The 14,986-nt window shown below is 43.8% G+C and overlaps 1 protein-coding gene, 1 long non-coding RNA gene and 1 pseudogene across 6 annotated transcripts; 1 reads left to right on the top strand and 2 right to left on the bottom strand.

Moving 5' to 3' along the window:
• Positions 1–239: 239 nt before the first annotated feature.
• LOC125513757 (calcium uptake protein, mitochondrial-like) lies at positions 240–5,522 on the top strand. Of its 2 annotated transcripts, XR_007286123.1 has the most exons (9): positions 348–674; positions 1,027–1,094; positions 1,169–1,392; positions 2,293–2,376; positions 3,531–3,744; positions 4,265–4,441; positions 4,529–4,648; positions 4,847–5,122; positions 5,225–5,522. XR_007286123.1 is itself a non-coding variant. In XM_048678946.1 (8 exons), the coding sequence occupies exons 1-8, from the start codon at positions 380–382 to the stop codon at positions 5,060–5,062; spliced, it is 1,398 nt and encodes a 465-aa protein (XP_048534903.1). In that variant the 5' UTR covers positions 240–379; the 3' UTR covers positions 5,063–5,522. The 2 variants fall into 2 exon arrangements, 1 of the variants encoding a protein (XP_048534903.1); XM_048678946.1 differs by having other exon boundaries at positions 240–674; positions 4,847–5,522.
• A 602-nt stretch (positions 5,523–6,124) lies between these two features.
• On the bottom strand, positions 6,125–7,336 carry LOC125513755 (annotated as a pseudogene).
• A 130-nt stretch (positions 7,337–7,466) lies between these two features.
• Positions 7,467–14,707, bottom strand: LOC125513756. 4 transcript variants are annotated; one of them, XR_007286122.1, is made up of 12 exons: positions 14,161–14,707; positions 13,951–14,051; positions 13,801–13,853; positions 12,926–12,990; positions 12,098–12,143; positions 11,654–11,742; positions 11,473–11,573; positions 10,888–10,955; positions 10,659–10,829; positions 9,733–9,835; positions 8,502–8,607; positions 7,467–7,686 (listed from the first exon to the last, which is right to left on the bottom strand). It is a non-coding gene; the product is annotated as an uncharacterized LOC125513756 (long non-coding RNA). The 4 variants fall into 4 exon arrangements; XR_007286121.1 differs by having other exon boundaries at positions 12,098–12,990; XR_007286120.1 differs by having other exon boundaries at positions 11,654–12,143.
• Between the last annotated feature and the right edge of the window lie 279 nt (positions 14,708–14,986).

The following is a 14,986-nucleotide window of genomic DNA, read 5'->3' as shown; positions in this document are numbered from 1 at the left end:
ATTTTCTCAAAAACAAACGGGATGCTGCACAGCAACCGGAGGAGAGGAGGTGCAGCGAGAAGAAGAAGCACACGGGCAGGGAGGGCATTTCTTCTCTTGTTTTCCTCACGAACCAATGGAATAAAAGCAGCAGCACCTGGCTCGGTTGTGCTCGTGTCGCATAGGCCGAGGCGATGGCGCTAGAAAACCGGTCGGGTCGTCGTCTCGCGACCGACCATAAAAAGGGCCCCAATAATGGCAGCTTTTAGCCCCACGCTAATCTCCCGTTCCTTGCCTCACATTTCGGCCAGGCCACCGCGTCCCACCCCGTGCGCCCCCGCATCGCCGCTTCCTCTCCTCCCCTTCCCTTCCGAGAACGCACGTCAATCCCGCCATCGCCATGGCCGCGCTGGCCCGCGCCTCGCTCCTCCGATCCGCCGTTCGACGGCTCCGGGCCTTCTCCGCGGCCGCCGCCGAGGGCGCCGCGCCCCGCCGCGACGCGAGGGCGGCCGATGCCGCCACGGTGGCGGCCGCGCTGGCTGTCGGGTCGGGGCTGGGGATCTGGCTGCTCCCCCCGTCGCCGCAGCCGCTCGCGGACTCGGGTCAGGGGGACTTCGCCGTGGCGGACGCGGGCTTTGGGGACGTGGGCGCCGCGGAGGAGCGCGAGGAGGAGAAGCGCAGGTTCCTCTTCCGCGGTGCGTGCCCTTGTTTTTGATCTCTCGTACGGCTGCACCCATGCATTATATAATTCGCAAAAGCTTTACAGCCTGATCAATTCATGTGCCTCTCACGCCTAGTTTCTGGTTGGAATTTTGCGAAGTTTCCGTTTGGAATTTTGTGAGCCAAGTTTCTGCTTGGAGTTTTGTGAGGAGAGAGAAACGATTTCCGTATGGATCGGCCACCGGACGAATAGCGCTTTTCCTCCGATCATATGCCGAGCGAACATTCTCGCCATTTGTTGTCCTCAATCAATCCTAATGCTCATATGACGGATTCCTGGAAGCGGAGCAATTGCTCACCGTCCTTTTTCTTCGCTTCGCTTTGCAGACTCATATCGCAGAAGGGTGTTCTTCAACTATGAGAAGCGCATTCGGACGCGCAGCCCTCCTGAGAAGGTAACGATGTCATGCTGCATGCTATGTGATTCGATAAACTAGTACTGTTCTAATTGTGGTGTTCTCCTTGATAGATCTTTGAGTACTTTGCGTCCATCCGAAACCCGGAGGGCGAAGTCTACATGTTACCTGCCGACTTGATGAGGGCTGTTGTTCCCGTTTTCCCTCCATCCGAATCTAATATTGTAAGGGAAGGAAGACTCAGAGGGGAGCGCAACCCTGGCGAGCTACAGTGCGCTCCTTCTGAGTTTTTCATGCTGTTCGACACAAACGGCGATGGGCTCATCTCCTTTGCCGAGTAAGTGGTTCTGACTTCAGCTGAAATGCCTAGCATATTTTCCATTTGATGTGGTATCCAATTTTCTACCAGATAGGAAGGTTTTTGTAGTTTGTTCAATTATTATCATACACTTTGTAGTGTAATACTCCCTCCGTTCCTAAATATAAGTCTTTTTAGACATTTCAAATGGAATACAACATACAGTTGTATGTAGACATATTTTAGAGTGTAGATTCACTCATTTTGCTTCGGATGTAGTCACTTGGTGGAATCTCTAGAAAGACTTATATTTAGGAACGGAGGGAGTACTTCACAAGCCTATTGCGCTTGAATTTTCTTAACGAGCATGCATGCTTATAGATAATAATACATGTAGGTATATAGGTGCCACTATGGTATTAGGGCATTGAGAATGGGTTTTCAGCTCCCAGGTGCCTAGTCACCCTCTATTAACAGTAAAATAAAAAAATAGAAAAAATCAAAAAATTCTGAAACATTGCAACATCAAAGATGATCAAACTTTGTAGGTGCTTGTAAGTTTTCATGCCGGAAAACCATTCGAGGAGCTCTACACACGAAAAGATTTCAGTGCTTGAAGTTTTGAGCACTTTTAGCACTGAAATCTGAAACTCGTTTGCACACATTTCTCTACATGATATTTTGGCATGAAAACTTGCAAGAACCTACAAAGTTTGACCATCTTTGATGCCGCAAAGTTTCAGATTTTTTTCCTCTTTTTTTTTTTGAATTTACTGTTCATAGAGGGTGCCACCCGGGAGCTGTTACACTTTTCTCTTAGGGCATTAGCATTTGCATGCCGCTACCTGTTAGTCTTACAAGTGTGGTTTCATACTTTCTGCAACCATTAGTGATATCAGCTCAATGCATTTCTTTAACTGCTTATGTTGCCTTGTGCAGGTATATCTTTTTTGTGACATTGCTTAGCATTCCTGAGTCGAGCTTCAATATAGCTTTCAAGATGTTTGACCTTGACCACAATGGGTAAGCTATCTTCCAGCCGCTGGAACCAATTTAAATGTATCATTTCACTCTTGAGATTGATATAACTCTGTTCTTCAAATAGTCTTATCTCAGATTAACTATGATGTTGATTTGTAGTCTTTGTAGCTAGTGACATGTGAAGGAAATAAATATTCCTGCATTTTCTTTTCTGTTGAGAGCATGGCTAATAATATAACCACTTGCTGGCTCTCTCATTGCCACATCATTTCCAGTCAATCTAATAGCCTACTCATATATGTAATAGTTAGCCATAGATATATACTATGTAATTAGTTTATGTCCCACCTCATTCTCTCACGAAGTCATAAATCTACAGCGCACTCTTCTTCTCTCTCTTTTCCTCTCTCCTCCAACTCATCTCAAATCTGATGTGGTAACTCTTATAGCCTGCTTATGTCACCTTATTATGCTTCCTCTGGCTGGACTTGATAAGTTTTGGCGATTAGAATTTCTGATATGCTCTGGTAGCAAACAAATGACTCTATACATTTAGCATAAGTTCAGTAGAAGCGCATGCCAACTGAAAAAGTACTGTGTCCATGCGGAAACCATACATTAGATGTGTGGGGCTGACCTACTACCCATTTTGCTTTTCTTAGTAAGAAATCCAGCCCATTAGATTTATCAAGTCACTATATCATGGTTCTATTTTCAACATAGACCATACATTGAGTCCAAGAGGCCTGCGAATAATTTTGCGCAAGCAGATCACTGAGGCAATTTAAGCCTATAGATAGTATAGACCAAGTATCTAAGAATATAGCCCTTAGAATACCATGCTTTAGAGTCCACCTGGAACAAATTCTGATAGGGAAAAGAAAGATGTGGCACTCCTAAGTGGCAGTTCTTTCTTTTGCATTTGTTTTATTTTTTAATTTTAAAGCTCACTGAAGCCGTTAAAGGTATGCTTTCCTCTTTTCTATGGGATCTACGCAAGGATCCATTTAAATATTTCCGTGTTTGTGCTTTATTGTTGTTTACATGTCACCATTGGCGTGCAGAAAAAGACCTGCTTTCTGATCCGTGTTCAATCATCTCACTTGTTATTTCATGATGCAGAAGGGTATGAACCAAATTTGGCAAGATTTTTCTCTGTTAATTCAGTATTCTCATATGCTATTTATCATTCTCAGGGAGATAGATAAAGAAGAGTTTAAGAAAGTAATGGCTTTGATGAGGTCCTATAATAGGCAAGGAGCTGCCCACAGGGATGGGTTACGTATTGGACTTAAGGTTGGTCAGCCAGTGGAAGATGGTGGATTGGTTGAGTACTTTTTTGGCAAGGATGGCAGTGACCATCTACACTATGAAAAGTTCTCTGATTTTTTGAAGCAATTACATGACGAGGTGATTTTTTTCCTTCTTAATCTTTTGTTGAAATATTTATGTTTCAGCATCTTATTACTGATGCAACATTCTCAGTACTCCTGTGTTGTGGGTCATGTAACCCATTTTGTGCGTGCATGTATTCATGGATATTGTTCAGTCACCCAAAAATCCAGCATTCTGTTAACATATGTGCCAACTCAATTTCTAAGCTGCACAGTTGTCTCTAGGAACAGTGATAAACACAAGTAGGACATATCTTCAAATTGCATACTTAGTACAAAGAGTCAAAACACAAGATGTACTGAACTTGTTTTTGTGTTGTTTGATGTGTTGTCTCGGAAGCATAAAACCGTGTGATGGTCAAAATTTTGACGACACTAATGCTCCATCAATTTTATTTTGCACTAGCAGTGAAATTAGTGAAGCTTGTTTATTTTATTCTACCTTCTAATATCCACAGTGACCAACCCCCACAGAGACATAAATCCAGATCTATAAACCCTTTTAATGGCATTGTTTTTTGTTCAATCATCTTCAGATTGTTCGCTTGGAGTTCAGTCACTATGATGTAAAATCATCCAAGACAATATCTGCGAAGGACTTTGCATTATCCATGGTTGCTTCTGCTGACATGAATCACATAAACAAGCTACTTGACAGAGTTGACGATTTTGATGAATCTCCTGATGTCAAAGATCTGCGCATTACCTTTGAGGTTTGACAGTTTGCTATCCGATATCCCAGTTATATTTCTTGAGCCAACCGTGTTTTAGAAGATCATTGTTGTTATTTGGAAATTCAGGAGTTCAAGGCTTTTGCTGATCTGCGGCGAAGATTGGAACCATTTGCAATGGCTATCTTCAGCTATGGAAAAGTAAACGGTTTGTTGACAAAGCAGGATCTGAAACGTGCTGCAACTCATGTATGGTCTTCCATAATTGTACTTATAGATGTAGTCTGAAATACCTAATTTCACTGGAATTATTTCTCTTGAGCTTTCTAACGACAATCACTGGCCTTCTCCCACCGTATAGCCATTCTAAGCTAGCTGGACAGTTAGCTGATACCACTTGGTTATTAGTTCGGATTTTTCAATTGTTTTAATGATCTTTTTTTACAGGTTTGTGGGGTGGACTTGACTGATAAGGTGGTGGATGTCATTTTCCATGTGTTTGATGCAAACTGTGATGGGAACCTAAGCTCAGAGGAGTTCTTGAGGGCACTACAAAGACGGGAAAGCAATATTCGGCAGCCCACCACTCCAGGTTTAATGGGGGTATTCTCCTGCTGGCTGAACTGTACGAAGTGTTCTTTTCAACAGATGCTGCTTCAGTAGAATATATCTTGATACTAACAAGATTAGCCTTCTGTCGCCCTGGGCCACTCTCTATTTGATGTACGTAGGCCACGCTCAACCTATATGAAGTTAGTTACTTCTGTCGCATAACATTCCACTTGCATACATAGCTGGTGTCTCTGATGGTTTTGGTCATGGCAGGAGCTGGAGAACGAGTACAACAACCGCTAGATGTCAGCAGACACGATCTTGTTGTACATATTGTCCTGCTGATCAAAGTTGTCCAATTATGTAGTAGCTGTAAATAACCCAATTCTGTTCTGGCCCAAGGGCTCAGTTGACAGATCTCTCCCACTGATGTAATGAACCTGTGACTTTGAACCTCGTTTACTGTCTCCCAACTCCCTGTGTCCTTGTGTTCTCATGATGGCAAGGGCTTACTACCAGACAAACATATGCAAGAATAGTCGACTAGATCTTTTGTACTTTTATCTTCAAATTTCTCCTGTTACTCATCAGGTTAGAAACTATACTCCCTCCGTAAAGAAATATAAGAGCTTTTAGATTACTATTTTAGTGATCTAAACGCTTTTATATTTGTTTACAGAGGAGTAGCATTGTGCGCTTCCACTTTTTTTGGGTGTCAAATACACCCTATGTGCATATTAGGTTTTCCAAAAGTCAAATATTTCTATGTTCGACCAGTTTCTAGAATAAATTATATCAACATTTAAAATACTAAATAAATAAAATATAGAAGTACACTTCGTAAATCTGATGGTACTAACTTTGTATTGTGCATGTTGATATTTTTTTTCATATGTTTTGTCCCATCGTTTGCAACATTTTTCCTATCGGTTGCAACATCGTCTTGCTAGTTGTAGCATGTTGTCCGTCACTGCTTGTAGCACGTCATCTCACCGGTTGCAACTTCCTTAATTGACGGTTCTAGCATTTTTTAGTTAGAATGGTTGTAACATTTGTTGTTATACCGTCGCAACATTTTTCGTTGCCGTTTGTAGCATCCAGCCGCGTGGCAAAAAAAAAGAACTATGCTGATGTCACTCGATTGATACTTTGTTAAGTAGTATTTGTCGACCGAGTTTTAGACACATCCTTTGTCAAACATAGACACATTTGACTTTTAATAAACAAAATATGTACTAGTAGTGTTCAATTCAGTTTCATGCAAATAGCACTGTGACCAAAATTTCTTCCGACCGACAATTCCTACAAAATCAAATACTACACACGATAGATGTACATACAGACACCGACACCGGGAATCAGTATGGTAGCCTGACGTTGAGCCTCCTGAGCCAGATGGAGTGCAGCACCATGTGAATCATGTCGAACCGCCTCGCCGGCCGGTGGAGCACGAAGTGCCGCTGCGCCTGCAGCACCCTGGCATGCAGCACACGGTACCTCCTCTCTGACACGCCCCGCAGGATGACCTTCAGCTCCGGTATCCTAGCCGCCGGCACCGTCACCGACATCTTGCTCCAGTCCAGCACGTCACTGAAGGGCAGCGGGTACCCCTCCGAGATGATCACCGGCACGCAGCCGGCGAAGACAGACTCCACCACCCTCGGGCTCGCCACCTCGAAGCCGCTGGGGCAGAGGCAGAACCGCGCCCTGGCCATGAGCACGTGGTAGTCCTGCCCGGCGTGGAGGTACTCGTGGACGTGCATGTCCGGGTCCTCTGCCGACCCAGTGCTGCAGGAGGCTCCTGCGTATCTCGCCGTGCATCCCGCCGGCGAAGAAGGCGAGTGTCGTCCGGTTCTCGGGCGGCAGGCCGAACGTAGGCCTGCGGAGGACGCCGTCGGCGAGGTTCACCTCCGGCAGCGTCGCGTCCTTCCTGGGCCTGAAGCCCTCCGACGTGTTGGCGTTGCACAGAACCCGGATGGTGTTGCCGTAGAGCTGCCGGTTCCCCTCCGAGACCAGCGGCGCCCAGTCGTGGCACGACACGAGGACGTGGTCGGCGCCGCCGGACCGGTTCCAGTACGGGTGCCTCTCGGCGACGACGTGGACGTAGTCCGCGACCAGGCGGCGCAGCGGCGCGAGGTAGGCGGTGGTGTTGAGGCGGTAGACGTAGTGGACGAGGTTGCACACGCTGATGGGAAGCAGGAAGACGTTGGCCTCGACGGGGCGGCGCGCGGCGAAGCGGTTCCGGGGGTCCTCTATCTCGTACAGGAACTGGCCCTCGATGGAGTAGATGTCGGTGCCCGGCAGCCCGGGCCGAGGTGCGCCAGCGGCGGCTCCCCCTCCTGGTACGTCCATATCTTCATTCTCCTCTCCATCTCCACGTAGCTCCTGAGTCAGATTCACCGCAAAACATCAGTCGCTTAACTTTTTTTTAATGACGATACATCATCGCCGTTGTTTCCTAAAAAAAAAGCTACAGCTAGACAGGTACGACGTACCTGTGGAAGGCCATGGCGTTGCGGTAGATTGCGCCTCGCGGCGCAAAAGCGTCGCCGACGTCCCTGAAGCTCCGTATCCGGCGGACGCTCTCGTCCCTGGGCGCGCGAGTCGCCCGGCAGATGGCCGCCCGAGACCGAGCCAGGCCTTCCTCGATCACGCCTTCAACCACCTATACTAGATCAGAAGCGCGCCTTGGCGCGCGTTGCCCGCCTGAGCACCGTGACCCAGCGTGTACAGATCTTGTACATTCAAGGAAAATCACAGCATTCTTTCAGTACTAAGGAGCTTAGTATAGAGCGCAAACAACAGAGATATACCAAAAGCATGGTAATCTGAGTATACTAAGTCAAAAGGATAATTAATTTGCAAGCACATGACAAAATTTGTTCCAAAAAGCCAGTGCCAGATAGGACAAATTGTTTGCATCAAGTTTAGTAGAAAGCAAAAAGATTCAAGATACCAAAGCCTGAATGTTAATCTCCAAATTCCAGAACCATACATCATTGACAACATAATATAATTAAAATAAGAGAACTTAACATATATGCCATTTCATTATTTATAAGACATAAACAGAACAAATAGTCTCGTATTAAAACTATCAGTAGCATGACAAAATAAAAGGAGATTTATGTACATATCAGAACTGAGACTCTAAATCCCATGTCTCAGTCATGAAATATATTCTTTATCAGATTTGAAGTACCATAATGGGCTAATAATCACCGTCAATGTAGTACATCATGCCTTTCTTTTTCTTCATATATGAACTGGACTTCTCTATTAAATACTCAAATTTCATATCAATGTCTCAGTCGTGAAATATATTCTTTATCAGTTCTCATCGAAACCACTCCATTAGTAATTCGATGCAACAATTTTTGTTTCACTTTGTCACATTAATGAAGTACTAAAACCCTTGTACCTATGTAAGGCTAACTTGCAACGACCAGGACTGTAAGCCAAATGGCAGGCTGGCTGGAGACCCCATCCGGTTCCGGCAGCAAGCTGCAAGTCAATACAATGGGAGGAGCAGAGAGAGAGAGATGTGAACCTGGAGCGGCGTGAGTAAACGGGGGCGCCCCTCACTAAACTTTCACATATTGATTAGGTCTGGAAAAGATTTTAGAACATAGATGCAATCCGACAGAGTATATGTCCTGGCAAGAAGAGAGAAGGAGGTGGAGCACCACATTACATAATTTATTAGACTAAAGAGCAATATACAATATCACAATAATTTGAAGGAGTAATTGCATGCCTAATCATGATCTCAAGAGATGTGACTCTGTACATGTATTTCTTTGATCATTTTTCATTTGAATAACCACGATCTTAAAATTACAATAGTTTGGTTTGATTATAATCAAATAAATCAACCAGCTATGCAAGTACAATAGTTATCTACAGATAGTCACCTCACGCGAGTCATAAATTTCAGGATAGGTACTTACTATGTTTTCTAAGATTGGCATGCATCTTGTTAGAACCAAGGAATACATATATACGCCAGCAGCTAGTGCTCCCAGGCGACTGAAGTATGCTTATGCAGCATCATGAATATCTAAATATATATACGTTACTGAATATATACGATGGATTTACTCTAGTTGTCGTGGTAAAAAGTTCTAAACCTGACTTATATTCTACAAAAAATGCATACCCGATGTGATCCAATGTGTTGTTGGAAATACAATTTTTTAATAAATCATTTGCACATCTCTGACCTCTATGCTCTAGCCATGATTACTATGTAATTACTAAGTTCTTAACTTTCTCTTCATTTATAATTAGAACATGGCATTACTTTGATATATCCCCACCTTGACACGGAGATCCTAAAAAAACCAGGCACATAAGCCTAAAAACAAAACAGTGATAATTACCTTGAGAAAAGACTAATTTGACCCTTGTATCAATCAATAAACCAAATTCTACTCTAGATGGCCACATATTGCCCATTCATAATTTTTATAAGGTGTATTGACCCGGTAACCGACTTTTAGTTATATTAGGTACCGAGCATTGGTCGATGCAACATCAAAGAGCAAAATTGGTTCCTTAAAGAAAATTCACATGGAGAAAGCAAGGAATTTAAACCATGCTGCCAAGGTAAAGCATCCGACAACGCAGAAGGGACAACATAATCCAGAACAACAATTGTAAGCCATATTTTTTTTATACAGTTGAGCCCAGAAGGGCTATTAAGCTAAGTTAGAAATAGTAGTTAGAAGTATAGAGCAAAAACATTAAAGACTACTAAAACCAAGGTATAGTCAACCTACGGGATAATTGATCTCAAGTTGGGTGTCCAGGAACTGATTTGCATCAGGATGTGTGCCGCCTGTCCAGGAAGTGATTTACATCAGAAAGCGCAACGCGTAGTGCCTGTGTAAGGCAATGGTCAAGCGTCTCTCATAGAAGGAGCTGGTTCAACAGAATGCATCAAAATACAGTGCATAGTAAAATATTTATAATAATAGTGGTTAAGTAAAAAAGCATCAAGATTTGACAGGATAACTGATTTGCACTAAGATTCATTACATTCCAAGAGAATGGCACAGTGGTAGCCCAGGATAATCGATTTGCATAAAGATTCGGTACAAAGCAAGATTTACAATATACTAAAAGCACGGCATAATTATAACACAGGATAACCAATCTATTTGATTCTATTATGGTATAGTAATATATTTTATAGTAGACCACATATAGAGAGAGCTTTGATTGAACGCCTTGTCATGTGACTCGCTCAAGCGTGGCGATGTAACGACCTGTTCAACACTGACTGCTAAATTTTTAGTAAAATCACATAGTGCTAAAACAGTATCTAAATCGACAGGCAAACCATGGACCAGGCGTGGAAGTGCAGTGAAGTTATACAAATCCATGTTGATACTAAGGCTCTGGCTTTGATCCATGTAGCAGCCACGATCGACAGCCATGTCAACAACAATTTTCTGGTTGATCTCCCAAACAGTTCTAGTTCAATGATGTAGAAAAATTTAGACACATCTGTAAATTGACGCCTTGTTGAAACTAAAGCGAGGGGTGGTCATATTTCCCGCATCTAGGATCTTGGTGATCTTTTGGACAGAGCCATCTTTCTAGATAACATTATTTTTCAGGACAACAGAGCACATATAAATTTCAGCGATCTTTCAATGCGTTTCAAAGGATGTGAAGAAAAATTGCAGAGTAGGGGGCTCACCTGCTGTTGTAGGCCTTGCTTGGAGGTGCCGGCAGACAGACGGGCTGTGTTGGCCATCAGATCTGGCGCACGCGCGAGCTCGACGGGAGCAGCGGTGCGAGAGCTTCGATGTTGCGGCAGCTCACCTCTTCTTCGTCCATTTTGTGCCGGCGGCCATGCTTTTTCTGGAGACTAATCATATGGAACTTAGAGAATAATAAATTATGAACAGACATCTTCAGAGACTAACCTTGGGTCTAGCTGCTTGTCGACAAAAGGATCACAGGAGATGACTTTGTTAGAAGATGTGCCGACAACCTGCATACAATGATTTACAGAGAAGGGGATGAGTAAGGTTTGTTTGCTCAGGACTGTGCATCAACCAATCACCTAAAGTAATTTCAATAAATAAAAATTTACATATCGACCAAGATAGGAAGCGCGCCCTGGCGCGCGTTGCCCGGCCAAGGCATGATCCAAAATAGTATAGTAGCTCAAAGCTCGACGCATCAAGTTTAAAAAAAAGAAATAGAACAAAACCTACAATTATAGCAAGTTATTTATACAGAAAGCAACACACCCCACAGGTCTTTCATAATAATTAGATCAAGTCATTTGTACATAATGAGACTGGAGGCTGAGTAATGTATAAACAACTGAAAGCCCTTTTGTGCAGCTTCAGTTGCAATAACAATAAACAGTTTTAATGGCACATACAGTACAGACTACATAGTCTGTTTCCCAGCAAGATACCCTGTCCTGAAACAACTTCTGTCTGTTTATCATCAATGGGAGGAGCACACACAGAGAAGAGAAGGAGGAGGTGTTTTGTCACCAGATGATCCTTTTCGTCGGAGACAAAGATGAGGAACTGTGCTTGTTGCCGGCGTCGTCCGTCCCGCTGCAGCTGCCATCACCGCTCCAACCTGGACATGGCTGCACGCATGACAACAGGCCAAGTCAAGAAAAGGCGGCATCTCCCAAACAAAAAGGATGCATGGGAAGGAGGGGCTCACCTCGGCTTGATATCAGACCGGGATCCGCTTGCTCCTCCTACAACGCACAACACGTTGGACAGGGACAGAGGTTGCACAAATACTTTGCCCTGTATCTTATATGAACAACATTATAGGTACAGTCATCCGTAAAATGTGATACTTAAAAAAACATTATAGCTATGAACAACATCCTTGAAAAAGTAGAGCTACACTCAAAACATAATCATGTCACATTGGTTAGCTGCTTGCATATGAAATAAGAAATGTCGAGGAGACTGTAGATAATGTCTAATGGAGAACCCAATCATACTGGTCACTCCAAATCCACAACTTGAGAAAATGTACGGAAATGCAGATATCCGTAAGAATAGAAAGCTTGAAAGGCCTTTAGAAACTGAATACAACTATAGAAGTAAGAAAAAACAATTGTAACTTCAACAGGGTGCATATATCCATCTTTACCTTCTTTTCGAGACATTCAAGCATCAAAGTGGAATTGAACCGTCAGCTGATCAAATAATCGAGATGATTAAATAAATAAGCATCTACTGATAAGATGCACAAACGAGGAGTGGAACAGTAGGAAACTTCTTGCAGACTACAATAAAGCTCAAGGTACATAACTAAACATCCATGCACGGTTAGTTATGAACAACCACTTCTGAGTTACCAACGAATAATTAACTATGTAAAACAGATTTTGGACTATCCAGTGGACTACTAAAAGAATGAAACATCATCTTTCATCCAAAAAAACATCTAAATTCTGAACGACAATCATTAAGCGGGTAGAAATTTTTTATGAAGGGCAAATAACTATAGAAACACAGATGTGCACATTCTATCCATTGTTATATGTCGAAGAAAATAGTAGTCTGTATCACGTTAATACAGTAGTCTGTATAGGTTCTATTCATCGGTGGACAATGCAATGTGACAAAACCAGAAAATTTCATGTAAAATGGGCTTGCATATGGTTTAAAGTAACTATTGTTTGGTATTGCGGGGAGGTTTAAAGTTACTACTTCAACATATATACCAATGTTAGATCTGTTTACACAAAAAATTCCTAGATGCAACGGCCAAGTAAAACAAAATGTGATAAGAAGTTTAAGGATAAGACATATCATGCATATGAGTCATCAAAAGGGAAAGCAACCATGGGAACAATTAGAATAGTCATAAGCAGATATATTGCCATCATGGAGAAGTTGTAAGGTCACAAAACATGCAGACTGGAAGAACAGAAGAAAGCATTTTGTAATGATAGATAAATGTAAACTCACTCACAGTTAGTGAAGACAATATCAAATGAATTAAACCTCCAGTCAAGTGTCCAATGTATGCAGTTCTTTCTGCAAAAAGATACCGATGTGTAAACAACTTTCATATGATATAAAATAACAAGGGACAAAATTAATGAGATGATATTATTAAGTTCCACTGAAAATGAGAAGGGCAGGAAGCGTACAAATTGACAGGTTACCAACAAAGTAAAACATAGCACTAATGTTTTAGATTAAGTACAAAATCAGAACTTCACCATATGAAAAATGCCAACACTATGTCATATACTAAATTTTCTTTCCTTCCTATATTACATGGTGTTGCTAGGCATTTGGTCCACCAGAAAAGTTGGATACACTGAGGCAAACAGTAAACCAAATACTGCACTTGGGTAAAAGCTTGTCCAAAACATTACAAAGTAGTCTTAAGTTTCAAGAAGCAATGTCATCATATAAATCAGAGCAAACATTAGCATACTTTGTTTCTTTGTTATTGACTTTTTGCACAACCATACACTTGATTCTTGTTTTTTTTTCTGGATGTGACTTCCCCTTGGAATCCAATGCACAAGACACTTGCATCCATTCTTGTGATAGAAACAAAATGTATTTTAGTCTTTCTCTGTTAAGCTAAACAAAAAGCTCTTTTATTTTATTTCTGCTCTATTTTGCAAAAAGCTTCATATACGTATAAATACAATCTACAGAATCACATATACTATGAATTTCTCACAATTCAACAGTTTGGTATTTTTAGAGTATATCTGCAATCTATCAGGGCCTTGTATCACGTTAGAGCTAAGACGTGTGTTGTTGACCTGAAGCCATGACCCCTAACTCCAGCCTAGTCATATTGCATAAGGGAGAGGCGAATTGTACCTGTAAGGAACTCAAGTCCAGCTCGCCGTTCGACATGTACCGGACGCCAAAGTCTGTTAACAGTAATTCTCTCGTCACACTCTCTGCATTATATTGGTTCGTTTGCAAAAGGCGAGATGCAGTGTAGGGGTGTGGTATATATGTACTCACGTAGAAGGCGACGACGACGCCGGCGGCGTAGTCAGAGGGCAGCTTGGTGCTGGCCCTGAAGAAGCCGTGGAGCTACACGCCATGCGATGCAAACCTGGAGCCTGAATATACACCCAAAAAAAGCAAACAGAGGCAGGCGCGATGAGGAACAGAAGGCGGCGACAAGAGTGGGAGGATGGATCGATGGATGGAACACAGCAGGGCGCGTACCTGTCCTCTCGTCGAGGGAGATATGAACTCGCTGGCCGCCGCCATGGAGCCTTAGGTTGTAGTCCCCGCTGACCCTGCGAGATCGATCGAAGGTGGCTCACCTTGGGTCGTCTTCTTCCTGGAGGAGAACGAACGCAAGGACGACGGTCTGGTGCTCTCTCTGTGTGGTCGAACAGGAGGTGTCGATGGCCGGCGGCGGATGGCGGCTCGACCTCCCCTGATCATCCTCCTCCTTTCCGCCGCACTCCTGCTCCTCCTGCGGCTGGTATTGATCCTCGCCGTCGACGGTGGCCGCGCCGGCTTGGAAGAAGGGGGGTCGGGGCCGGGGTGGCGCGGAGCGGCTCGAATCAGACCGGCGAGAGGTTGCTGACGAAGTAACGGGCCACGGTGGAGAAGGAGGGGCCGTGGAGATTGGAACGGCGATCGCCGGCGCCGGCGCCGGGCTAGGGATGAACGGGGAGGATAGGGGAGATGGGATCGGCGGTGAGAGCGAGGGACGGAGGGAGGCGGCTGCGGGAGGAGTGAAAGTGAGCGAGAGAAGAGGAGGCGGCGGCTAGGTTTTAGCACGGAGGCCGCTGTTTATTTATAGTCGTATATGGAATGACCAAAATATCCTCGGCGGAATCTAGGAATTACGCGCGGTGGCAGCCTGGGGCGCACACTGTTTCAATCCACGGTGTCACGTCTTTATCCGACGGCCGGCGTCTCTCCATCTCTAGATCGGACGGCCCAAAAGGCATCAACCATCAGATCTGACGGTCAGGAATCGCTAAACTCTGAGGAGGCTGGGGTGCTCCCAGTATGTATCTTACGCGATATATAAGCG

Source organism: Triticum urartu, chromosome 6 (assembly GCF_003073215.2).
Source record: "Triticum urartu cultivar G1812 chromosome 6, Tu2.1, whole genome shotgun sequence".
NCBI lineage: Eukaryota > Viridiplantae > Streptophyta > Magnoliopsida > Poales > Poaceae > Triticum > Triticum urartu.
Note: the sequence above shows the minus strand (reverse complement) of the source record. Positions and strands in the feature narration are given on the sequence as shown.